At 41.4% G+C, this 27,814-nt stretch overlaps 1 protein-coding gene across 9 annotated transcripts in view; it reads right to left on the reverse strand.

The window, feature by feature from the left end:
* The window catches only part of ARL15 (ADP ribosylation factor like GTPase 15), a 452,958-nt gene that overhangs the window by 279,202 nt on the left and 145,942 nt on the right, over positions 1-27,814 (reverse strand). For all 9 annotated transcript variants that reach the window (XR_002339550.1, XR_002339551.1, XM_021076685.1 and 6 more), the window contains one exon: positions 9,672-9,816. Coding sequence is in view for 7 of the 9 variants with exons in the window: in XM_021076685.1 (XP_020932344.1) it covers positions 9,672-9,816 (145 nt within the window). In the remaining 2 variants the exon portion in view is untranslated. The remainder of the gene's footprint in view (positions 1-9,671; positions 9,817-27,814) is intronic.

The following is a 27,814-nucleotide window of genomic DNA, read 5'->3' on the forward strand; positions in this document are numbered from 1 at the left end:
GCAGAGCCCTCTCTCCGAATCACAGGAGCCTCTCCTCTGTTAGGGAAAGTCTTCTCTAGGCTCCAACATCTTTGTGCATGCTTTTCCTTCCTCCTGATACTAGAAAACAGAGCTTTTCCTTCCCTTATCAGTGCCTCTCAGGACAAGCTTTGCTTCCCCATAATGCTTTTACCACTTTACCATACATACCGCTTAATAACTTCCCGCCTGAAATTGTGACATCTGTTTATATACGGACCTTTGCATTTCCATTTACCGACTTTCAGGGAGTTTGCTTATCTAATGCGAATGAATTCAATACTTGGCTAACAGTTATCCACCACTCCATCTGCTTCTATTCTTACAGACAGCATTCTCCGAAGTAATGATCAAAGCTATCCTACCAATTTTCAAATCTCCACAACTATCAGCTCTAAACTCACATTAGCCATTTCTAATTTATTGGTATAAAATTGTAGATTCCATCAACTTTTTGACAGAGATGATCTTGTCATCAGCAAAGAACAATTTTTACTTCTTCTTCCTTTCAATCTGGAAGGCTTTTCTTTCTTTTCCTTGTCTGATGCACTGGCTAGAATCTCTACAACAACATGGAAGAGGTGAGAACAGCCATCTGTGTCTTATTCTGATCTGGGTGGGAATTAATTCTGTATTTCATCATTAATTATGATAATAGCTATAGGATTTTCATAGAAACCCTTTAACAGTTGAGAAAATTTCCTTCTATTCCTATTTTTTATCAGAAATCAATGTTCTTTTGTTTGCATCTTTTAAGATGAACACATGGTTTCTTTTCTTAGTTTATTGATAATTGTCAATTTATTGATTTTAAATGTGAAAGCAACCCATTATTCCTGGGATAAATGTCACTTGGCATGATATATTAAATGTATTACCCTGGGAGTTCCTATCATGGCACAGCAGAAACAAATCCGATTATTATCCATGAGGATATGGGTTCAATCCCTGGCCTCACTTGGTGGGTCAGAGATCCAGCATTGCCATGAGCTGGGGTGTAGGTTGCAGATGTGAATCAGATTCCACATTGCTGTCTGTAGCTGGCAGGTGCAACTCTGATTCGACCCCTAGCCTAGAAACTTCCATATGCCACAGGTGTGGCCCTAAAAAGCAAAAAACAAAACAAAAATACTGCCCTATTAATAATTTATTATTGTTAGATTTGGTTTGCTAGATTTTTGTTTATTTTTTTGGTTTTTGCATTCATGAAGGCTATGGCATATAGTTTTCTTGTAATATCTTTGTCTAGTTTTGACATTAAACTTGCTAGTCTTAAAGAAGGAGTAGGAAAGTTTTCCCTCCTTTTAATTTTCTGAAAGAAATTGTGCAGCACTGGCATTATTTCTTTCAAATGTTTGATAAAATTCACCAATAAAGCCAATTAAACCTCAAGTTTATAAAACTGTAATTTCAACTTCTTTAATGATTATAAATCTGGGTTTTCTATTTCTTCCTGAATGACTTTGACCATTTGTCTTTCAAAGAATTTGTCCATTTATATTGTCAAATTTATTGGCTTAAACTCATTCATAATTTTCTATTATTCTTTTAATATTTATAGAATATACATTGATGTAATCACTTATTCTTGGTATTTTTAATTAGTATCATCTTTGATTTTTTTCCTGATCTGCCAAGTATTTGTAAGTTTTATTGATCTTTTCAAAGAATCAGGCTTTTTATTTTTATTTTTTGGCCATCCCCACATAGAAGTTTCCAGGTCAGGGATCCAATCCGAGCTGGAGCTGCAACCTATGCCACAGCTGTGGCAATGCAAATCCTCAACCGGCTGTGCTGGGCCCAGATGGAACCGGTGCCTCCACCGAGACGAGCTGGATGATTAATCCACTGCACCACAGTGGGAACATCTTCAAAGAACCAGTTTTTGATCTCATGAGTTTTGTCTACTGATTTATTTCACTGATTTCCACTTTGACCTTTCTTTTTCTTTTGCTTAGTTTTTAATCCATTCTTCTCTTTTAGTTCCTTAGGGTGGGAGCTGAGATCACTGATTCCATGCCCATCTTTTATGATACAGGTGTTTAATACTATGAATTCCCCCCCCCCAGTCTTGCTTTAGAGGCATCCCACATATTTGATGTGTTGTATTTTCATTCAATGTGAAATACATTACAGTTTCTCTTTTGAGAGAAATTTCTTATTTGATCCATGGGTTATTTAGACGTAGTATGGTTTCCAAATATTTGTAGGCTTTTCCATAGATGATCTTATTATTGACTTCTAACTCAATTCCACCATGGTCTGAGAACATATTTGGATCCTTTTACATTCACTGAAACTTGTTTTATGTCTTCAAATATGGTCTCATTTGGTAAAAGTTCCACATGCACTTAAGAAGTGTCTCTGCTGCTGTGGATAGAGGGTTCTATAAATGTTCATAGTCAGGTCAAGTTGGCTGATAGCCTCATTAAAGTCTACTAGCTCTTGGCTGATTTTCGCCCATGATCAATGATTCAGAATACTGAGGAGTTCCCACTGTGGAACAGTGCGTTAAGGATCTGGCATTGTCTCTATAGAAGCACAGGTTCAATTCCTGGCATGGGAACTTTCATATGCTGTGGGTACAGTCAAGAAAGAAAAAAATAATTTTGAATACTGAAATTTCTGACTATAATTGTAGATTTTTATCTTTCCCTTCAGAGTTCTGTCAGTTTTTGCTATGTGTTTTAAAGCTGTAATTAGGTACCTAAACGTTGAACGTTGTTATGTCCTCTGATTCAGTGACCTCTACATCATTATAAAATGAACTTTTATTCCCATAATTATTCTTTGTTCCAAAGTCTACCTTGTCTGATATTAATACAGCCACACCAACTTTCTTCTAATTCCTCTTAGCATGACTCCTCTTTCCATCTTCTTACTTTAATTATATTTAAAAACACAGGTTAAAGAAGTCAGCATATAGTTGGGTCCCTTTGTTTTAATCTAATCATCTCAGTATTTCCCCCTCACGGATTTTTTACTTTTTATTATTTTATTTTATTTTATTTTACACGGATGCACCTATGGCATATGGAACTTCCCAGGCCAGGGGGTCAAACTGGAGCTTCAGCTGCTGACCTACACCACAGCCACAGCAACACTGGATCCAAGTCATATCTGCTACCTACACCACAGCTCACAGCAATGCTGGATCCTTAACCCATTGAGCAAGGTCAGGGATTAAACCCATGTCCTCATAGATACTAGTCAGGTTCATTACCACTGAGCCACAATGGAAACTCCCTAATCTGTCTCTTAATTGAGCAGTCTAGACCATTAGCATTTAATTTGATTATTGATGGTTAGCTTTGAGTGTATTACCGTGCAAATTATTTTCTATTTGTCTCATATATTCTTGGTTTTTTCTGCCTTTTTGATTTTTTTTTTTTATAATTCTATCTTCTCATTTGTTGCCTTATTGTCCCTCACTCTGTTTTGTTATTTCAGTGGTTACTTTAGGGTTTACAATACATCTTTAACTTGTAGTCTACCGTCAAGTGTTATTAAACCACTTCATATATAAAAAGCTAACAATAATATACTTCCCTTTTTCTATGACTTTTATGCTATTGTTCTCATGTAATTTACTTTTACATGCTATAAACCCCACAATGTATTGTTATTGTTTTTATTTAATAATTATCTTATAAAGAGATTTAAATAAAGACTAAATCTTATATAATTATCCACGTAGTCACCATTTCTGTTACTTTGCTTTGTATAGATCCAGATGTCCATATGGAATTACTTTTCTTCCGTCTGAAGAACTTCTCTTAGCATTTTCTTATAATGTTGGTCTGCGAGCAATACATGCTTTCACTTTTGTAATGTCTGAACAAGTCTTTATCTTGCCTTTCCTTTTGAAAGATATTTTTGCTGGATACAGGTCAATAATTTTTTTAAATTCAGTACTATAAAGGTACATTCCACTGTCTTCTTCCTTGCACTGTTTCCAGTGAGAAAACTGATGTCATTCATATCTCTGTTCCTATGCAACATCTTTTCTCTGCTTTTAAGATTTCCTTTTTATATTACTCAGCATTCTCTAGAGAAACAGAACCAATAGAGGGTGTGTGTGTGTGTGACTATAGAAAAAAAATTGTAAGGAATTGACTCACAATATCATGAGGCCGGGCAAATCCAAAATCTGCAGGGTGAGTCAGCCGATTGGAAACCCAGGAAAGAGTCAATGTTGCAGTTCATGTCCCAAGGCCATCCAGCGAAGACTTCCTTCTTGCTCTGGGGAAGTTGGTCTTTTGTTCTGTTGAGGCCTTCAACTAATCAGATGAGGCCCAACCACATGATATAGAGATCTTTACTCAAATCCTGCTGATTTATATATTAATTTCATATAAAAACTCACTCACAGGAATATCCAGAATAGTATTCGACTACATATCTGAGCACTGAGGCCCAGCCAAGTTGACCTATAAAATTTGCCATCATAGTCTTATCATTAGTTTTAGCAATGTTATTAGGATGAGCCATGGTGTAGTGGTGTAGTTTTGTTCACGTCTTTTGTGCTTGGGGTTCAGTGAGTTTCTTGGATCTGTTGTTTATCTTCAAGTGTGAAAACATTTCAGCCCTATTTCTCCAAATAATTTTTCTGTCCCTTTTTCTCACCCTCTCACCCTGACAGATTCAGATTACCAGTGTTAGGTGACTCGAAGTTGTCCCACAGGTCAGTGTTGCTCCTTGCAGTCTCCATTTTCTTTCTAGTTTTTTTATTTTTTTGGGGGAGGGGCACGGGGTTGCACCCGGGGCATGTGCAGTCCCCAGGCTAAGGGTTGAATCAGAGTTGCAGCCACTGACCTACACTACTGAGCTGCATCTGCGACCTACACTACAGCTCACAGCAAAGCCAGGGATCGAACCCATGTCCTTATGGATACCAGTCGTGTTTGTTACTGTTGAGCTACAATGCGAACTCCCGCCGGCCTTTTTCTTTTGCATTTTCTTCTATCAACTTTGAACTGTCCCTAACGCTAATGCCCTCAAGGTATTTAACTTTCTTCTACAATGTCTAATCTGTCATTAATCCTATCTGGTGTACATTTCATCTCAGATATTTTAAGTATTCACCACTATAAATTTCATATGGGTTTTTTTTATATTTTCCATGTCTCTATTAACAGATAGAATACAGTTATAATAGTGTTAATGTCAATTCTAATCTGTGTGTCAGTTATGAGTCAGTTTTAGCTTGTGGATTATTCTCAAAACGAATCATGTTTTCCTGTCTCTTTGCATGCCTAGTAATTTTTGATTAAATGTCAGACATTGTGAATTTTACCTTATTAAGTGCTGGATAATTTTGTTTTCTGTAAATCTTACATAGGTTTGTTCTGGGATGCATTAAAGTTTCTAGGAAACTGAGCCTTTGCTCTTGTTAATATGATTTTTTTTAGGTGGGCCCAGGTGAACATCTTAGAGCCGATTCCTAAGGCAAAACCTTCCTTAGTATTCTACCAGTACCTTGTGAATTCCAAATTTTCCAATCTGGCTTGTGGTAACAAGCATAACTCTCAGTTCTGTGTCAACACCAGGCACTGTTCCCACTGGCCTTTTAAAAGGGTTCTTTCCCTAGCCTTGAGCAGTTTCCCCACATGCATGCACTGAATACTTTGATAGATACTCCAGGGAGACCCTCTGAGGATCTTTAGGGTTCTCTCTGGACAACTCTCTTCTCTCTGGTGCTGCGTCCTAGGAACTCTATCTGCCCTAGTCTCTCCAACTCTCAGATCCACTCTCCTCAATTCAGGGATTCCACTGAGCTCTACCTCAGTGTCCACTGGAACTGTCCCACCACCTGAGAACACTGTCAGGGCAGTAAGCTGGGGCAACTGTGGGGCTCAACTCATTTGTTTCTTGACACTCAGGGATGACTAACCCTGATGCTTGATACCTTCTTGAAACCCATTTCATATATTTTGTCTATTTTCCCCCTCTTTTGGTTATTTCAGGTAGGAGGGTAACCCAGTTTTAGTTACTCTGTTCTGACTAGAATCAGAAGTCTTTATTCATTCCTGCTCTCTACGCTTTATCTTCAGTATTTCCTTCTCCCCTGGTCATCACCCTTATACTTCTGTCCATTAGCATGCTCACATGCTAACTTTCCTTGCAAAAATAAACTCCTTGAAAAATAAACTCTTACCACTCCCTTATCTGTTTCTGCCTACCTTCTTAAAAGAATAATATATGTGCAATCTTAAGTCTCTAGCCTTGGGTTAACAACTCATTCTATTCCTCTGTATCTTGGGCTCCATCCAGTAAGATAACTAACCTTTCTCCTAATACACCCTATGCTTTCTATCCTTTCTCCTCACCCCATTCCTCTCTTAGATCCTACCCATCATATGAGGGCCTACTCAAATGAGGCCTTCTTTGATCCTCCAGGTTAGAAATGATCACTCTCTTAACTTTCATATTTATACCATCAAGTAAACACATCATATTCTGTCTTAAATAGAACTAAACATTCAATAAATGTAAAGTGTTTCTAATTAAAATCCTAATGCAGGTATAAACTTATTGATGGCTAAGATCTCCAAACAGGCCTTAAAAAGGCACTGTGCCTGCTCCAGGATAATGACAACTTACAGAGATATCCAAAATGTTAGTCAACTTACTAATTCATCAGAAAATCAACTAGCATACAACTGGTTCCAGTAAAAGGAAAACATTATTAAAAGACTGAGTAAAACTCTAGTATTCTGTGATGATCTATGGAGGAAAAGAATCTGAGAGAGAATGGACTTGTGTCTATGTATGACTGGGTCACTTTGCTGTATAGCAGAAATTATCACAGCCTTGCAAATTAACTATACTTCAATAAAACAAAATAAAGCAAATATAGAACATATTATAATTTATAAATAGTAAGTTATAAAATTATTTACAGATAATTTTGTACATTTTTACACAAAACTGCTTTTAGCAATAGTGTTTGATAACTGAAGAATAATATACATGCATTATTCTTACATATTTTGGGGGAAATTATTTTGCTTTAAAAGAAATACATTTGCTTTAAAAGAAATATTGTTAATAAAGTATGCATAATTACATAACACATTCCTCAAGAGACATCCACAATTTTACTAACAACCAGCAAGTAATAATCTCATCAGAAATCCTAAGGCTTGGGTACCATTAATTTTCATTTGAACATCTGACCTGGCACCTTACCTCTGTCACTAGCTGTGTGACAACAGCCATACCACCATACCTTTGAGCCTCTGATGACTTAAAAACATATGGAAAAAGAATCTTACCTGCCATATAAAGCCGTTATGAGATTCAGAGAGGTATGATATTTTATGTAAAAACATAAGGATTCAATTTACTGTTGTAGGCTTATTCACTCAACAAGCATCTTAGCTATGCCCAAACTTTGTGCCAGATTGTAAATACCCAAAGCTAAATAAAGATGCTCCATCTTCCCTTAGGGTTTATACCCTAGGCTGGGGAGACAGACATGTCAGCAGCAGTGCTGCAGGGACTAAATGCAGAGAAATGGACACTGCCCACTGGAGAGCAAGGAAAACTCAATTCATCCGAGGGAAAGAAAGGTAGTTAGAAATGGCTTCATGCAACAGGACACTTTTGAGCTCTGCTCTTCCTCTCTGTGGCCTCACCAGTCACCATGAACCCCCCCTCCCAATGCTTTTCCTCATCCTTTAATCAAGTTGTGTCTCCTTTTCTTCACAGGTTCACAAATATAAAATACAAAAAACTTTTGTCCTTTTTTTTTGGTCTTTTTAGGGCCGCACCCATGGCATATGGAGGTTCCCAGGCTAGGGGTTGAATCAGAGCTGTAGCTGCTGGCCTATACCACAGCAACACCAGATCAGAGCCACATCGGCAACCTACACCACAGCTCATGGCAATGCCAGATCCTTGACCCACTGAGTGAGGCCAGGGATCGAACCCACAACCTCATGGTTCCTAGTCTGATTCATTTCCACTGCGCCAAGATGGGAACTCCAAATACGAAAAATTTCCAAAGCCTGCACTTCCCCAACTTAGTGGATAGCAAAACCTTACCTGAAATGATTTAAGGCTCTTGGTCATCGATATTTTTGCTACTCATTGGAAAATCTGAGTCAATGCTTCCATCATCACCTATCACCTAAGCCAGGACCTGAATCATCCTTGCCATCTTTCTCTCTCCCTCCAAAGCCACCAAGCTCTACCAACCCTAGCCCTCAAATTAAGTATCCTATCTATTCCCTCCTCCTCCTCTTCCTCCCTCCTCCCATCCCCACTTAGTCAATGGCTAACAGCACGCTCCACAATTCAGCCTCGGGATTACTGCTAGTGTGATCCTTCTCAAGTGGCTATTTGATCACAGTTTCTCCTGGCTTAAAATACTCTGATGTGTCTGGAGATAAAGCTCAAATTCCTGAGTGTCATTTGTCCACTGCCCATCTCTTATGACTCAGCTCCTGGAATCCTATTAACCATGCATTGCAGCCACACAGAAATGGTTCCCACGAGGCAGCAACATGTTTCAGGCCCCTCTGCTTTCACACAAGCTTTCACTCCACCCCAAAATCCTCCTCCTCTCACCTCACTTTCTTATTCCTGCTTGTCCTCAATATCGGATGGAGAAAACTCCATCACACACCGTTCTTCCCTTCCCCAATTCTAAGCTAAACTGATCATCCTTCTTCCTTTATGTATTTTTGGACATGAGCCTCATGTCTATGTGGCCAGTAGACAGAGTCTCCTGGAAATTCTGGGATCATTGCTTACCCTCACTTTCTAACACTGAGACCTAGCACAGGATTGGTGCTCAAGAAAGGCTGCTGAAGAAACAATTTTCCTAATTTTCCCAGAGAGTGGCTCACCCCATTCTTCCACAGCAGCTCTGGTTTTCATCTCCTCCAACTATTTTTCCATGATTTTCTCTAATTAACACTTGTCCTTCCTGCTTCATTTCCAGAGGGAAAAAGGGAAGCATTGGGGAGTGAAAAAAGCTCTAGGTAGCACTTTGATACTCTGGGCTGGAAGATTCTTTATGGTTGGGGCCCATCCTATGCACTGTAGGATGTTCAGCAGCATCCCTGGCCTCAAACCAAAAGACGTCAGTGAATAGCACCCTTCCCTCGGTGTAAGAACCAAAATGCCTCCAGATATTGCCAAAATCTCCCCTGATGGGGGACCACTGCCTAGACTGACTTTTCTTGGCCGTCTCAGCAAACATGGGAAACCTGATCAACGGCCCCTGTGCCCACCATCTCCTGATGCCAGCGCTGAGGGAAGGGGACCTAGACTTCATCAGCTGGAGCGTGAAGGGGGTACATGACCAACACGAGTTGGCTAGAGTGACACCTCAAGGGAGGAGGATACTCAATGGGCCTGAGATGAACCCATCTGTCACAGTGCTAGAATTCCAGGTTTCAGGGTTTGTTTCCATCAACATTTTCCTGAGTTGCTCTAATTCATTGGCACTGAAATGACCAACTAGAGGGATAGAAGGTGCAGCAATGTGATGCCATCGCCCCCTCCCCCAACTAAAATCTAGCTTAAAAATCAGAGTATCTGAAAATCAACTGACAGAAGCATTGCAGTCCTACCAAAAGCAAAGGAAATGAGAGCCTCTTGGAGGTGAAGAAGAAGAGGTGAGGACTCGGCCCAGCACCCACCTGTGGTTGACACGATGCTGTCAGGGTTTTCGCTGCAGAGCTTGGACAGCAGGCTGGTCTTGCCAGAGCCCGTGAGGCCTATGCAGACCAGGTCATACTCTGGGCGTGCGGGCGGTGGTCCCTTGCAGCAGAGTGCTCTAAAACACTGCCAAGAGAGGGGGAAATACAGCTCTTGTAAATAGACTGTGGATGCCAAGCTTAGTAACATATAACGTGACTGCAGGTTGAGAAGTAATTCAATAACCTATTCACTCTAAGGAGGAAAGGGGACTCTCCAGTGAGGCCGAGAGGACATGGCCTTGATCAAGCGATCAAAGGTAACATCCCAGGAAGGAGACCCACTTGCAGACTTGTCGGCTCCCCACCTGCTGTGATGGGGGCACCACAGGAGTGCGGGTGTCCTATTATCACACAACTTTTCTGCCCAAATGCACCATCTGAATCCTAGCACTGGGAAGTCAGAGGATACCACCCTGAGGAGCAGTGTGCAGGATGGAGGGCCTTTTCGCCTCTCAAATCTCAAAGAAAGGCTGAGGAACTATTCCAGGTTAAAGAAGGCTCAAGAGGCATATGGCATGCAGAGATTCCGGGATTAGATCCGGATCAGGTGGGGGAAAATGCCATCAACGACACTGGTGGGACAACAGACAACACTGGTAGGACAACAGGTGACAGCTGAATAGAGACTAACTATTAGAGACTGCAAAGATACTATTACATAAGGCTAAACTTCCTGAGTTTAGTCACTGGACTGTGGCTGCATAAGGAATAGCACTGTCCCAAGCTAACACACACTAAAGTACTTAGAAGTGAAGGGTCGTGACGTATGCATGAACTGGTAAGAACACTTCTAATCTCTCTCCCCATCACCATCCCCATGCTACATGGTAAGGAGCATAACAAAGCCAACATGGTAAAATGTTATTAATTGGAGAAGCTGTGTTGAGTTTCTAGGAAAGTTCCTTGAACGAGTCTTACAACATTTTGATATCATTTCAAAATAAAATGCTCTGAAAAACCATTAAGTAGAGTTCATGCATATGTCACTGCTGTCTTGACCTTTGCTAAGCTTTGCTTCAGGTCAACTGACCTCAGGGTACTATGAGCTGTTGTTGGCCCTGCAAGAGTTGACAAGGGGATTGGGGAAGACTGGAAATCATTCATGTAGTGTTCGGTCTTTCTACTTATTTGACATCCATTTGTTGGGGGCCATCTATGTGGCAGCTTGTAAAGCCTGAAGTATTTAGGCCCTGAAAGAATCAAGAGAGGAAGAGGGAGACAGGGAGGCCAACCTACTGATTTCTATGTAGTATGGAGAACATGAGAGAAGAGAGCTAATTCTTCCTCAGATAAAATCTGAGGCCTATTGGCTGTCATCCTCTCATAAATCAAGCTTGATCATTTCTCTCTCATATCTATGTTAGTCACCAAGTCTAGTCCGTACGACCTCTGAAATAGCTCTAGAATCTGTCTGCCTCTCTCCAGGTCAGGCAACCATCATCTGACAACATCGAGGTTCTCCATGGGCCCAGAACATTCCCTGCTGCCCCCTCTATTCCCCAGGTGGCTGCCCTTATGGTCATCGTGATCTAGAGGGCCCTCCAGGACCTGCTCCACCCCCCACCCCAGCCTCACCTCCCACAACTCTCCTCTCACCCTCCCTCCACCACTTCCAGTCTCACTGACCCTCTGGTACCTCAAGGCACTCAGCATATGCCTTGCCCTCTTTCCTCGACTCTTCGCAAAGCAAACGAATGCTCGTCTATTTTCAGGTCTCAGCTAATGCACCCCTTCCTCCGGCTGCTCACTCCAATGCTAAAAGTGCATTAGCAATTCGTGTCAAGCTCTCACTGCACATTTGTGAATTCACCACACAGTCTATTCAGCGTCTTATTCATCACCAGAGTGTGGGAACCACATCTGTCCACCTCCATCCCAGTATCCCCAGTGCTCAGCAAAAGGACACGGCACAGAACTACCCTCACTGGTAACTGTTGAATGACGAATGAGTGACATTTAAATTTCACCTAGAAAAAGAGAAAAGAACACGTAAAGGCTAGTAGAAAGCTTCATCTCTGCTCTCTCTGGGCCTCCCACATGTCAAAACATCATCTTAAAATAAGAAACCCTTGACTTTTTCACTTCGCTTCAATGCCAGAAGTTTTAGCGCTGTTCCCACAAGAGTGGTTTTGATATGTGGGACCTACTTTCTTGGTGTGACAGAACTTCTTTTTGTCCTAAATTCACTCTTCCTTGGCTTTTAAGAGGATCTGCCTCCTTCTGATCAATTCTATGATCATTAAATCCATATTCTTCATGGATTTATTAAACTCTAATCATATTTTTCTTCTTGGTCTTTTCAAGCCTGAGGAGTCCTAATTATTTTATTCTGCCTTCATATAGCATCCCCACCCACTCCTCCATCCTCTTGGTGGTTCTCCGCTGGCCTTACTTGAGTTCCATTTGGCCTCTCCTCTAAGATTAATGACTAAAACTACAAAAAGCATTCTAGATGCCATCCTTGATTCATATGGAAGCTGGCCGGTACTGTCTAACTTTCTGCAAGCTTTTCCTTACCCATAAAAGAAACATGTCTCCTGGCCTCATGATGAGCATTTTCCTCAGAGAAAGATGTCTGTATATATCCTCTCCAAGATCAGCTAGCAGCTATTCACTAAGGAGCGCTCCGTCAAGTTCAACTCTTGACAGGTACCACGAGCACATGGTGGTTTCTCTTCCTGGGCTGCTCTGATCTTTGTTGGGGGAAGAGGAGGAGAAACCTTCTTTCTGTTCTGGACACCCCTATTCATGCTCAGCTCCACTGCCAGAAATCCCTGGACTGGAAAGAGACCAGTCCAAATATCCTGGCCCAAACTGTCATCAATCTTGAATACAAAACAAGATTGCAGGTGACTAATGCTATACAGGGCCTTTTAAATCATTTACATGCCAATATTACTTAACATATTTGGCCGAAAAGTTCCAAATTCCATCTTCATGTTCTTTTTCAAAATTCCGAGTTACAAACTTTGTAGTCAAGCCCAATACTACCTACATCACTTGTTAATTCCTTCTAGGCCACCTAAGATATGTCTGACATAAAAGGCAATTTAACAGTTATGGTCCACTCCACTCTCTCCTTTCACCTCCTCTGTCTTCTCCCCAGGGACATCACACACACCCCACTTCCACAATTGATCTTAGCCAAAAGGCCGAGAAGCAATACACCCCACTTCCAATCATGAGGATGGTAAAGGCACCTAAGCTGCCATCTCCCCTCCTCTCCATCTCTTTCCTGAATTTCAGGCTCTGTAATTCCAACTGTTTTGCATGAACTCAAAGTACATCTGAATAAAACAAGATTCCCCCCCCTCCACACACACACACACAAACACAGGCTCTAGAGGTAAGACGTTTTAGAATATAAAAAGCATAAAGGTTAGACTGATAATTAGTATAAGGCAGAATATTTGAAACAAATATTCAAAGAGTCTGTAACTTATTTGAAATAAATCCTATGGTTAACAGAGACACTGTCAGACTTGGAGCCAACAAAAGTAAGACTTTTGAAACTATGCTACTTCAAATGGGAGATGAATGTTCATTTTTTTTGAGTCAGTTCCTAAAAACTGTATAGAGTTTTCACTGGGTTTTTGTTTTAAAACTTAATGAAGCTTTGGATCTCATAGTCAATTTACTTAAAATTACTCCTTTTGGCCTCTAGACTATACTGTACCAAAGTTCATTGTGTCTGTCTCCTAAAGCAGCCCTGGCATTGTTAAGAGTAAGCCCCTTTCACTGTCGTACAATGCTAAACACAATGCCGTCGGCTGTCCTGACAGCAAGCAGCAAACTCAGGCTTCATTCCCAGGCCAGACACTGAGGCATTGTGTAACTCTGTGCAGGCCCATAAACCTATCCAGGCTTCAGCCTCCTCATGATTAACCAGTAACGTTTTAACACTGTTGGCTGCCTCCTTTCTTTAGGAGGTTATGAGGCATCAGTTCAATGCATCATGCTACCAGAAGGGTACCCCACAGGTAAATTAGTGCTCGTCTTCCTAAGGTATCTTAGGTGACTGTTAGGTGACTGCCTCAGCAAGGGGGCTGGCAGCCCACCAGGCAGCAAGGACTGTGACACTTCCCTTCGGCCCACAGCAGCCTCCACATGATCCATCCCAACCCAGTTCAACCTGAGACATCAAAGACACACTGCTTGACCCCATGTGCAGCAGGGGCTGGAGAACAGGCTGAGTCTGCTCGGTAAGCATGGGGCAGGGCAGGACGGCGGCAGACAACCACAGTCATGGTCTCTCTTGCTTAAGCTGCTTCAGTTCCGGCTTTTCCCATAGGGTCTGTTAAGACTGTTCCTTTCCAAAAGAACCGAGTGTATCTTTACCAACACTGTATATGTAAGACAAGTGTGCCAAGGTCTTGAGAGACAGCAAAGACTGCCAACCCCAGGAGTAACTGTCATAGACTCTGGACAAACCGTATAAGCCTTAGCTTAAAGGTGGATTAGCCAAATGACCTAAGCAAAATCTTAGGAGTTTTTGCTTAAAGGAGCATGACCACAGGTATGGGGGTCACGGGGGGTGGGGGGTAGGGGGAAGCAAACGATGAAATGGCAAGGATAAAATAAAGACCTGTATTTCAGTCTGGTGCTCTAGCACCAAGGCACCAAGATGTTCTTAAAATGCCCCATTTCTGCTGGGGACAGTGCCAGAAATGGGTAGGTCTGGCAGAGCACTATACAGAGGAGGTACTCAGGGAGTAGAAGCTCAACACGCGGCTGCCTTGAGCACTAATGAAGCACATCCTGTGTATCTCCCTTCCTCTACACCTCCACCACCACGATGCCAGGCACCCTCCACCTCAACTCCAGTCCTTCAGACGGAGCACTCTGAGCTTCTGGCTACCCAGGGCCTGAGCACTTGGAAGCGAAGGCTCTTCCCTCTCTTTTCCACTTAGCAAATCTCTGTTCAACGTTGTGCTCCGATGGCACCTCCCTAGGGAAGTCTCCGAATGCCTCAGAACTGCTCCTTTCTTCACTCCTTGGTCCTTTACACACACTTCTAGGGTACAGTTATTATGATGCCACATGCGCTTCTTTTCTAACCCTAAGAATTATTAGATGATAGAACTACACACACAATTGACCCAAAGACATACTCATCTCTTGGCTCAATTATTGGTTCAAAATGTTTAATTTTACAGCCACTAAGGGTGGCCAGGCACCAGAGCGGAGGAGCAGAGTGGTGATACAATTCACATTCGAGACAGAGTCATGCTCGAGATCCTCCCCCTTTGGCACTGGCCCCTGCACTGCCAGGATCTCCTACCATCCGTCTCACTAAAGCTCTAGCCCTTGGGGACATGGCATTTATTTCAATTGATGCTCTGTTTTTCGTCATGAATACATGATTTTATTCTGTGCATGATTTCAATTTGATTGAAGCTCTGGAGAGTTGCTGGAAAATTTTCTTCACTCAGCTTCAGGGCTTCTTACAGCTATAAGTCACCGCCTGAGCCCCACACTATCCCTTTTTTTTTTTTTATGGCCACACCAGTTCAACCAGTTCCCAGCTAGGGGTCGAATCAGAGCTGTAGCAGCCAGCCTACACCACAGCCACAGCAACACTGGATCTTTAACCCACTGAGTGGAGCCAGGGATTGAACCCATGCCCTCACGGATACTCATCCAGTTTCTTACCGCTGCACTCCAACAGGAACTCCTCCTCCTTATTTCAATATGGGTCTTGCCAAACAAAAGCTGGAGATTTCCTGTGGCAGATGACCAGTTCTTTCCAAGAAGCCCTCAGGTGAGGCCTGTCACTGTGCTCAGTAAATACTTGTCAGATTAACCAAAAAATCAATTAGCTGGTGTCCTAAAAGTGAGAGAAGATTCACCCCGTAACTTGAAGTGGGTATATCTCTTAGGTGGTTTGGTTTCAAAACCAAAAGTAGGTCCCTATACATTCTGACGCTCACAACGACAAAGTTTTTAAAAAAGAAGTCAATTTCTAGAATGTTTCCTAACATTAAGCATGTGCACTGAATAAAATTTTAAGTGTATAAATATCTAAAATTCAAGATGTAAAATATTTCCCAAGTCTATAATAGTCAAATATGGGTCTGTTTTTTCAACATACAACTAAAATATGTACTTTTAAAAATATAACCAAAATGTTTTTAGAGGATTCTAAGAGATGCTTCAACTCTGGAGAAGACATGAGGAAAGATGAGTGTTCTAATGACACAAAAGAAAAACTAGAGGCAGTCAGCACTATCAGGCACAAGATGTCAATGATTTGTGTGTGTTAACTCACTGACTCCTCAGAACAACCCAATGAGAAGAGCACTATGTGCTTCCCGTTTTAAGATGGGGAGACCGAAGCTCGAAGAAGTTTAAGAGCTTGTTTAAGTGGAGCCAGGACCGGAACTCTGGCTGTCTGGCTCCAGAGCCATTTTCTGAGCAGGAAGAAGGAAAAACCTCCAACATGCGAGGGTGTGCCATGCAGAGGCAAGGTTAGGGGCGTTCTGAGTAGAGAGCAGGGTACAGGCACTTGCCAGCAAGTTAGTAAGGGACAGAGGTGGAGCTCCAACCAGGGCTGTCCAGCTCCAGAGCCCGTCTTCATGTCCTCTGGGCCATGGGATAGCCATGTCTGGAGTCAGGGATCTGAGCATCAGGAGCAGAGTGTTGTCCTGAGGGAGGGAAGGGGGCATTAGTAAGCCTGCCTGTGTGACTGCAGAGGCCTGGCAGAGGAAGGGGCAGATGTGAGCTCGATACGGCTTCCTTCCTTGTATTGCCCGGTTCATGGCCGAGGTACCTTTCATGCCACACGATGGCTTTCATCTTTCTCCCAGGAGAGTAAGGGGAATTTGGTTCCGCTGAGGCTGAGAGGCTGACATAGGGAGAAGGGAAGGAGGACAGGGCTGGCTGGGCTGGAAGACAGGGCTGCTGGCTCCTCTTCCCTGCTGTTTGCTTTTTCCCTTTAAACCTTTCCTGTTCTCTTAAAAGGACAAAGCCTGGCGTTCCTGTCGTGGCTCAGCGGAAACGAATCTGACTAGCATCCATGAGGACGCAGACTCGATCCCTGGCCTCACTTAGTGGGTTAAGGATCCGGAGTTGCTGTGAGCTGTGGTGTAGGTCACAGACGTGGCTTGGATCCTGCGTGGCTGTGGCTGTGGTGTAGGCTGGCAGCTACAGCTCTGATCTGACCCCTAGCCTGGGAACCTCCATATGCCATAGGTGCCACCCTGAAAAGACAAAAAAATACAGAAATTTTAAAAATTAAATAAAAATTGAAAGGACAAAGCTTGTCTGTGAAGAGATGCCCATGCGAGATTTCTGATTCTGACCATGGTAAGTGAGGGGGAAAAAAGTCTCTACAGGAGCAGTCCTCAAATTTTCTTCTTTAAAGTATGTGTACTCAAATTATACTTCCAAGTAAATAAACAAGCAAATACTAAACAAAATAAAATGTCCTGAGGAAGAGTATGACAGAAAATCCATGAATTAACGGGACTGTGTGGAAATCCATGTGAAGGAGACGGTGTATGTGGACAGGCAAGCTCTTAGCTAACCTTTCTTTCCACTTGAGAGAAGAGAATTGAATTTCAAAAATGCTCTGATGTCTTGGAGTACCTAGTAGGTCTTGCAAACAAGTGAAAACGATATCCGTTCCAAATGGCACCTATAGCCACAGAAATCATCAGCCGGGTGATAGAGTGCTGTGAAGAGGCCCTGGATCACCAGGCAGAGCCCAGCAGATAGCTCTTTCCCAGGCTACAAGAGCAATCCACTTTTCAAGGTGAAAAATCCTGTGGCCTTTTAAGACCTTAGTGGGAAAAACAATAAATTGTTTTTACAGAAGATGGGTCAAACCTTTCGGCCACGCGGGCTGCTCCGAGCTCACAGGCGAAGGCTTTGGTCCAGAATTGTCCCAGGGCTTGAGGCTGCTGGCCAATACATCACACTGCCTCAGGACACTAAGTCTGTCTTTGCCTTACCCTTTGTATTTCTCAATCCACATTCCTTTTTGGGGTGAAATACTCCATTATTTCTGCTTTGTTCTGGGCTGTCTCCTGTCTCTGTCCCTATTAACTCGTGGCAACAAAAGAAACAAACAGAAGCAGGGGATTTCATGCTTAGCAGCTACAGACATTGGCCTCGCGGCTTTGCAGAGGGGCAGACATTTGAGACTTTGAATGGAAGAGAGTGCCGCGGCGCTGGACCAGACCAGGGGCCCACGTGGCTCCCAGTCTGTGCGCCAGTCACCCTGATCAGGGGCATTCGCAGTCCTGGTACAGGTACTTCCAGAGGAGCCAAACGTGGGGCTTTAAAAGTTAAGGCCTGCGTCTGATCATTAGAGTTAAAGGAACTCTAATTCAAGACTCTCCTATATTCTAGCAATCCAGAATTTCAATTTCTCACATCGGAAATAGTTGAGGGGATAATTTTTTTTTTTTTAAGAAAAAAGACATTCACAAAGGAAGCTAAGCAGAAAATAGATGTTTTTTCTTATTTGTCTCTTATAATGGTGAGATGGAATATCTAATGTTTATGATGACAGAATTATCCAATGAAACTAGCAGTAAATTCCCCAGGCATGACTATCTGTAATGAGAACCAAGCTAAATGGATATTCATAAACATATTTAAATCAGAGCTTCACCTGGGTCAGTTTCAGACTATTATTTTTTTTCCCCAAAGAGCAAAGAGATACAAATGTAGTTGAAAGTGAAAGACAGATCAATACATTCTGTATTGAAACTTTTTTGGTCACTTCCTGAATAGAATGTCCCTAAAGGGAAAATAGGGTGTAATAACATAGAAACATGTTTACCATTCCTTACCAATGGCTTCGTCTATACTTGGTATTATTTAGGAAGAGTTAGGGGACAGAACATTTTTTAAAAGAGCTAAACTCCCTATGCGGATCTTCCAGTGGGTTTATGTATCATCTAACAATCTCCCAAAAAAGTTCCCAACAAAGGAGATTCTCTCTGTTCTTGGTGCTTTGGGAACTGGAGATGGGGAGCCTTGGAATAAATGAGAGGAAAATAAATCAAACTAAGGTTGTCCTCCTTGTAGGTCCTAACAGGGAAATCCTATTTCCTATTTTGGGACCTCAGAGCATTCCTTCACTTAATTTTTAGGCTCCACAAAGATGGAACTCAGCCCCACATATCCTCTCAGTCACCAATTCCTCCAAGTCTGTCCAACTTGGTCTCTCCCACCTCCCTGTTCTTCTCCAGCCCTGAAGCCTCTGTCAGTGTGTCACCACCGTCCCCTGGAACGGGGTGTTCTAACTGGTGGCCTTACTTGGGTCTCACCCGACTCCAATTCAGTCTTCAAAATGTTAATGATGACCTTCCTAAAACACATCGAGTCATTCCCACGATTTAAAATCCTTCCATGGCTACCCACAGCTGTCAGGGAAAAGACCAAACCCCTATCTAAGCAGACAGGCTCTTAATGATCTAGCCTTTGCCTTCACTGCTGGCCTCCAGCGGTTGTGAGAGGGTTTACATGAGATAATGTTTATAGTGTTTCTCAAGCACCTAAACCAGGGTTCAACATATGAAACTTAAAATAGAATTATTTTAAGGTTATGATATACAATATTTATAATTAGAACATCTGTAATTATAATACTAATTATTTTTATTTCCCGACCATATCTACAGGGCCCTCATGCCAAGCATGTATACAGACCTATGTGCAATTCCTAATCCAGGGTCCTTCATGTCCCATGTCCCCAAGGGGCTGACCCTCTGTATGTACATCATTCTCCACTACCTCCCTCTGGCTGGCTCCTAGTTATCCTTCCAAATTCAGTTCAATGTTCATATCCTCCAGGGGAACTTGTGTGACCCTCGGTCTGATGTACATGACCTCTTCCAACTCCCTTAGCACCTTTTCTGTTCCACTGTCATAATACTCATCATCCTGTTGAGTAAAGGTGATTGACAGTCCCTCCTCCCCACTGGACTTAGAGCACTTGAACGCAGACTCCACTTGTGACTCAGTGTTGGAACCTGAGCGTCTGAGACAACACCCACCACATGGTAGGATGAGCTCTCCAGAGATTCGGTACGTGATTAAGTGCATGGTCATACAAGCCTGAAATCCAAGTCCACAGCAATCTGGAGAAGATCCCTCACCAATACCTGTTTTCTAATCTGGAAAACAAGGATCACCTTACAGGATTGTTAGGAGGAGTGAACAAGGTACTACATATCAAATGCTCAGAATGAGATTCAGTAATCAATAGGTATCGTTATCACTGTGATGGCTGTTAGATTTTTTTCACTTAGAATACTGTTTTCCTAAAAACTGATTTTATGACCACCAATCAGGATTCTTCTCACAGTGCAGAGACAGGCTAACTCGGGGTTTGGATTTTTTTTATTGCCTATTTGGTCAAAGATCTGACATGCCACATACTAATGGTGGCTAACTGCATATAGACAGTCTTTTGGTTTGCTATAGTAAGAACTACTAAAGTGATCATCATATGATGTACAGTGGGGCCATCACTGGCGTTTTTTTTTTTCTTCCTCTGAGAGGAGAAACAGCTTTTAAACATGACTGGTCTATCTTAACAGTTAAATCAATTCTCTTTGATTATGAATCTCCTGCTATGTCTATGCAGACCCAGACAAAGGCATAATGGTGTGGGTGGGGGGTTGTCTGTAATCCCTGTGAATCCTCAAATCACGTTGCTTGAACTGCTGACAAAGACAAATGTTTGCTATGGTCTAGCGCTGAGGAGCCCATACAGTGAACTAGATGCTATCTCGCCTCACACATCAACACACGTGTCAGACAGATTCTGATTGCAAAGTCTGTTATTGGTGATGAGAGAGGCAGAGAGGGCACAGCTGGATATTTCAGATCCACAGCTGAGCTGGCAGCAGTAGTAGTTCAAGCCATCTTCTCACTTTAAAAGCTGGAATTAATCTGAAAGAGTTATTTAAAGGTGTGTTTTATTAAAGAGGCACTTTCAAATACTGTCAAACTTCACAAGCCAAGGCTGAACTCACAGACTCGGGCAGTTCTGGGTGAGGTCATCTGTGAGATATCAACAGATTACTTTCAGCCACAAAATCTCTGATCAAAAATGAAATACCCACAAAAATCAGCATCTGTTTCCTCCAAAGATTAAAAGTGGCATGCAGACTTCATTTACTACTTGCTTTATTTTATTCTCTGGAATTAATTCAGGCACAAATGCTTTAAATTATTCTCTTATATATTACATAGATGGTACTGGTACCCTATAGCAGGTTAGTGAAGATATTAGAGGGATCCCATTGGCCTAATATTTTGGGGGGGAGGGTTCTTACTAGAATGAAATCACAACATCAACTTTTTTTTTCCCCCCAAATAAAGCACTGACTTCCTACCAAAGGAGTTCTCAAACTATCAGGGAAATACGACACCTGAACATCCTAAGTGTTTTTGTAAAATGGGTGTCCCTCCTTTTTGTTTTGTGCTGACATGGTTCTGGTTGCAAACACCAGAAAAGTGGTTTATTGGAAGGATGTTGATGATTCACAGAACAGACAAGCAGACTAAAACTGCAAGCACCAAGGCAGCCCACAGTAACACCGCAGCAACCATTAGTATAGCAGTCACCACTTGTACTAACCGCCGGGCGTCCTATTCTGGACTCCACTGCAGCATGAGAATGGCCTGATTACTCCAACCCTTACCACTGACCATCAAGCTGGAGCATCCAATTGGCCAAGCCTTGGTTTCATGCTGGGGCCCTGGTTGCCAGGGAGTTAAGAAAGAAATAGCTGCCCCCTACCTTCACAATGAAAGAAGGGAGCCCTGACTCTGAGCTTTTGTGGGATTGGCCCATAAACAGTTTTATTTTAGGCCAGTAAAAAACAGTATCAACTGTACATGTTGCTCTTTGGTGCAGCAGACAGACTATTATTACAATTTAAAGACATAAAATAGAGTATTTGTTCATCTTCCAATTCCATGGACTTATTTGGATGGAATATGTCAGAGTCTAGGGCAGAGGCAAGATGAATGCTAGTAGAAAAATCTAAGCCTGGATTTTTCTGAGCAAAATGCTTTCCCCTCTCAGTTATTTAATACTCAGCTCTCCTATTCCATATGCATTCTCATTTTTCCTTCCACACTTCTACCAACAAATTGTTACATGTAAGAAGATGGAGGCTGGCTGGCTGTGTGGGAAGCTGATGCCTGATGGCTTTATGTCCAAACTTGCATGTTCTTGCTTTCCTTTCAACTTTAGTTATCTTGTAGGAGGAAAATGGGACAGGACATACTTGGACGAGTGTGTAGCACCTAGCTTTTGTTAATTAAGAACAAAAACTCAATCAGGTAGTCTGTGCTATTGCTTGTCACTAGATACATAGATATAAACCCCCTAAGGATACATGACTGGGCTTTTTTTTTTTTTTTTTTTTTTTCCTTTCATCAGACCACCGATTTTCTACATGTTTATCTAAGTCATGTATAATCCCTCAAATCTCTCTTTTCTAATTTGCAAATCACATTGTAATTGTGCAGCAACTGTAACAAAAAAAACTACTCATCAGGAACACATAGAAAAACCAAAACCAAAAAACCAGAGCCATCTTATTTATGGTTAGCCAAAGACAATGATTTTTTATATTTTGTTAACAAATTCAAAATTCAAAGACAATGATTTTTTATATTTTGTTAACAAATTTTTAGCTTTCCCTAAAAAATAAAATCTGAAGGCTTACAATAAACCAGCATGTTAAAAAATAAAAGACAAAAAAAAAAAAAAAAACAGTAGGGGGAATGAGGTTGGAAGGGGAAGGATTAGATAAAGGCATTGTTTAAAAATAGGACATTATGTCTCATTTATTTGTTGATTCTATGAGAATATTTTCTGATGTTTATCCAAGGAATTCTGACTCCACCTGAAAAGACCATCTCTGCCACAGCTTCTCAAGAAAGAAAGGGCATATGAGCATGACTCTTTGACTTGAGTGTTACAATCGATTTTATAATTACAGCAACAGTGGATATAAAGGTCCTCAAGGGAATTGTTCATGGACAAATTAGAGACAGTGTAGGCAGAGATAAAATATTCATCACCAAAAGAGTACCTAAAATGTATTTCAGAAGATCAGAGCTCATTTGGGAACCATGCAAGGGGAATAAGGTATCACGAGAAAAATGCAAGTATTCTCTGTTGCGTAAAAACCTGAAACAAAGAATGACGGCCCTAATGAATTCTGCATATATTAAAATAAGACATCCTTGTCCTGTAGTCTGGGGGCAGAGGGGTATAGAATAAAAAACTGCCTTGAGACTTAACACACAATACTCTTCAAAGCAAACTATACGATTAAAACCACAGCTCTCTCTCCAATGCCACTGATGTTTCCATAATAACAGTTTCTTTACAATTTGCAAATCTCTCTGCACCCTCAAAGAAGGATAAAAGATACGGAATCTCAGAACATGAGATTTTTAAACAATACATTACACAACATTAAATCTCATATTACGTCTTATGTTTTATTAAGTTTGTGTTTACAAGCCAAAACTAGTTCTTCGTTGAAAGAAATGAGAATAAAGGCGATAATAAAAAGCTATCAAATAAAATTTCATCCAATAGAGGCAAGAGATATTCTCTAAATCACACCCCATGTAGGTTAAGGTAGGTATTTTAAGCTTTGAAAGACTGATGAAAATGTAAGGTGAGCTTAAAGGAGAGATCCTAGGGTAGCACTAAGTAGTGTGATAATCTTTGGCTTGACACAGGATATGGCCTCAGCAGCAGTTCAACTGCCAACTTAAATATGAGCCTGAATCTCAGCTGGAGAACTTTCTGTAACTCTTTCATTGAGAGCCCCAAGAATCAGTGCACACCCATGTCCAATCATGTTGCACACCTGAAACTAATGTTGTATGTTGACTATATTTAAAGTGTAAAAGCCCCAGTATCTGTGGTACTTCAAAATGAGATTGCAAAAAGAAAAATTAAAGATTTATAAACTCAAGTACACAATATTAACATGCCAAGTACTACCAGCAATTGTTTACATTTTGAATATGTTCACTCCTCAATTTTAACACAATTTCTAACAACTTAATACTCAAATTATTTGGCTATAAAAAGCATATTAATTAACAGGTCTGGCTAACCTAAGACCTCTGCCTAGCTAGGAGAGGATTTCAAGAGAACTCTAATGTATGGCTGGGGCATCATTACTTTAAAAATAAACAAACAATAAATGCAAACTAGAAACAGAAACAGGGCCATTAACTATCAAGAAAAATACAGTTAAAAGATAATCTTTAATACGAAAAGAATCAACAATGCAGAAGATACATGAGAAACAAAAAACAACCCTATTGAAGGCATGTTCTAGAAATAACATAGTGTGGGCTTCACTAGCCTTTGTGCTGGGTGTCTTGCCACATCCCCATCCTCACCAAGCTCATTGTGCACGGAGGCGACCTCTCTGACTGCATCAGTAGGCACTTATGCCTCTGGTTCCAGTCAAATTCAGTAGAAACGAAGGCACCAGCAAGAGATGAGAGACGAACAAAACTCGGTCTTCACTTCCCCAGCTCCCTCCTTGCATGAGGGCAGGTCGTATGTCCCCAAAAGTCACAGCTCCAGCAGCCTTCCACCCCGTCAGTCCTCTCTGCCACTGGGTTCTCATAAAGGCTCTTTTGTCCGTATGGGACCGGGGGTGATTTCCTCACACCCTGTCCATACCTTTGTCAATTGTCCCATTAGTTAACTCTCTACAAATTACCCAATTTAAATACCCATCGGTTTCCTGGCAGGACGTCCGCTGACAGAGCCCTCTTAGTGACGCCAATGAAGGGGACTCAAGGATGACACCTAGGTTTTCAGCTTTAACAATTACAGGATTAAGGTTTGGGAGTAGTAGGATGAGAAAATCAATTAATAATTTGGTTTTAGTTCTGACTGAGATGCCATTAGACACTCATATGATAATGTCGAATATGCAGATGGATAATGGAGTCTAGGATTCTGAAACGAAGTCACTGTTGAAGAAACAAATGTGAAAATCAGTGGACAGCTTCTAAAGCCATCGATGAGGTCACCTAGGGAGTCTGCCATAGAGAAGAGAGTAAGCTTTTTGGCATTCTTGTGTAGAAATGATTCTGTACTTCTTCTCTTTCACAAATTAACGTTCAAATTATTAAAGCTAGAAATATAAGAATTTTGTGTTGTTCCCTATGCTTTTGCATTTGTCTTAAAATTCTAATATTATTGTTATAAACCTAGTAAATCACAGCAATCACTTTTCAGGGACTTCGATTATAGTTGGCTCCATTAACAAACTTAAACTCTCCTTAAAATTTTAACTTGTATTTCTCAACTTAATATACTCAATTTCTTTTTCAAACATTTCAATTGCCTGACACGCAAAATGTTTCCAAGTACTAAATTCTTACAGCTCCAATAAATTAAACACAAAACCTGGTAGACCTTCAGTTCCCCAAACATTCCACTTCTGATTACAAAAACATTTATACTTAAGATCAGAAATCTAAACCAACTATTCAATTTGATATTTCAAATTGGAATCACAATCAAACTGTGATTACAGATACACATATTCTAATCAAAAAAATGTCATTTTAAATCTACCACAAAAACATCAATAATGTGAGTTTGATTTACTTCATTTCCATACACAATTCTAAATTTCAACCAAAGACTTTTGACAGGAAGCCGTGATTTGGATTCCTCCCTAATATATTGATCAGTCATGGAGAGAATTTTTTCCAAGTCACAATGTACAATGGAAATGCCATGCTTTAAAAATAGTTTGTCAAAGGGCATGTACCCCAGATTCAACTTTATATTATCTAATTCTTCCCTAAGACTTGGATCAGCAACACTCACCTAGGTGGTACCTAAATTATTTCATGAATTTGTTCGATTTTGCATGTCTCCTAGCTCTGAAAGTGCATTACAGCCAGATTGGAGGTGAACTGTCTTGCTCCCTCAAAAACTAGTCCTACCACCAGATTCTGTTCCCTCCTGCAGTCCCTCTCCTCTCCCTCCTGCACCTAATTTCTCCCTCACAATTGCGTGATTCCCGCCAGAATACATTAGGTGCCACTTCTCCCAATCTGGGGAAAGGAGGATGGAAGGAGTGGGGGGATAGGAAGAGGGGAGGAGAAAAGAGAGGGAAGGAAGGAAAGACTCTCTCCTGCCCCACTTCCTCTGTTTTCCAGCTTTCTTTTAGAGCAAATCTCTTTGAAAGTACCATCTCTATTTCCCCTTTCCTTTCTTTCTCCCCTGAACCCACTCCGAACAGGCTCTCTTCTTTTCAAGGGCATCAACAATGTCCACATTACTGGTTCCAAGGTCAACTCTCAGCTCTTGTCTTACAGGTCCTTTCAGTCAAGACGATTATCAATACCTCCTCCTTAAAAGGCTCTTTCGGGCACCATCCACTTTTGGATTTTTTCAGTGAGAAGGGAGTTGTCAGCTTCTTAATCTCATCAACCTCTTATCATCAGCATACCTGGGGATGACTTAAAGCTTCTCTTCTGTGTATACTCACTTCCTTGTTGAAGTTCACATCCAATCTCATGCTTTCAAATCTCTCTAGATGCTTTCAACTCCCAAATTTTATTTGTACCATGGATTTCTAAACTCATATATGCAAGTGCCTACCCCACATACCTCCTCCTGGATACTGCATCAGCATCTTGAACTTAACCTATGCAAAACAGAACTCATAACTCAACCCCCAACTGTTTCCTCCTCTTAGTTCACAGCAAGTCCATTTATTTTTTTCAGTCGATCAGGCCAAAACCCCTCTTTTTCTCTTAAACCACACGTCTGATCCATCAGAAAAACTGTCAGCAATAGTTTCAAAACACATCCAGAATCCAACTACTTCTTGACACCTCTATCCTTCCCATTCCATCTAAGCAACTATCATCTCCTGCCTGAGTTACTTCAACGGTCTCACCACCGGTTCCCCGCTTCCTCTCTAACCTCCCTATAGTCTATTTACAACACAGTAGCCAGAATGATCCTGTTAAATTGTGTCAGATCACATCTATTTTCCATTCAAAGTCTTCCAAAGGCCAGCCCAACTCACTCAGGATAAAAATCAAAGCCCGTGTAACAGACCACAAGGTCCTATAAAATCTGCTACCACCTCTCTCTCTCCCACCCCTAACCCCCAACTGTTTCTATGACAACATCCACTCTGATTCCCTCCTGCAGTCAGTCGCTCCAGGCAAACTGGCCTCCTTGCCATTCCGAACCATGCTAGGGTTCTACTTCAGAGTCTTTGCACTTGGCGTTTCCTCTGCCTAGAAATATCTAGACTTGCAGTCACTCCTGTACCTTGTTTGTGTGTTTGCTCACAGGTCATCTTTTCAGTGAGACTTATCCTGATCACTTTATTTTAAAAACACATCCTCCCTCCCTTCCTCATGACATTCCTTATCCTCCTTATGTGCTTTATCTTTCAACAGCAAGGATTGTCTTCTTAGCTGTTCAATAATTGACTCATGTACTGGTTTACTGTCTATCTCCCCTCACAAGGAATGCAAATCTCATGGGGGCAGGAATCTCTGCAGGTTTTTGACTGATGCAGATTTTTGTAACTGATGCAGCTCCTAGAACATGGCCTGGCACAAAGTACACACCCTATAGATACTCTCCAATTAATTTGTTGCATGACTTCCACAGACCCTTCACAACTGTACTGGATTACTTCCTAACCTCTCATCAGATTGAGGTTAATGAAATTCTATATTCTAGCCATCCTTTTCTTGAATGGAAAAAAAAAAAACACATATTCTTTAAAATCACATCCTATTGGTTTTGGCACATCTTATACTTTTATCTTACTCTCACCAAGTTCGGCCTTACTCTAGAATTACAAAACCAAGTTCACACCAGTGATGGGAGGCGGGAGGGAGGCTAGGCAGAGTTCCAGAGTCGTCCAACCTTTGAAGTTGGGCACAAAAGGAGAAACCAACCAGTCTAGTGCAGAAAAAACTAGGAAACATAATATAATGGAAATCAAGAAAAAGTTAAGTATTTCTAGAGGGAAGAGGTCATCAACTAAGATAAACGCTTTTAAGTATAAGTAGTTACGTAA

This window comes from Sus scrofa, chromosome 16 (assembly GCF_000003025.6).
Source record: "Sus scrofa isolate TJ Tabasco breed Duroc chromosome 16, Sscrofa11.1, whole genome shotgun sequence".
Lineage (NCBI taxonomy): Eukaryota > Metazoa > Chordata > Mammalia > Artiodactyla > Suidae > Sus > Sus scrofa.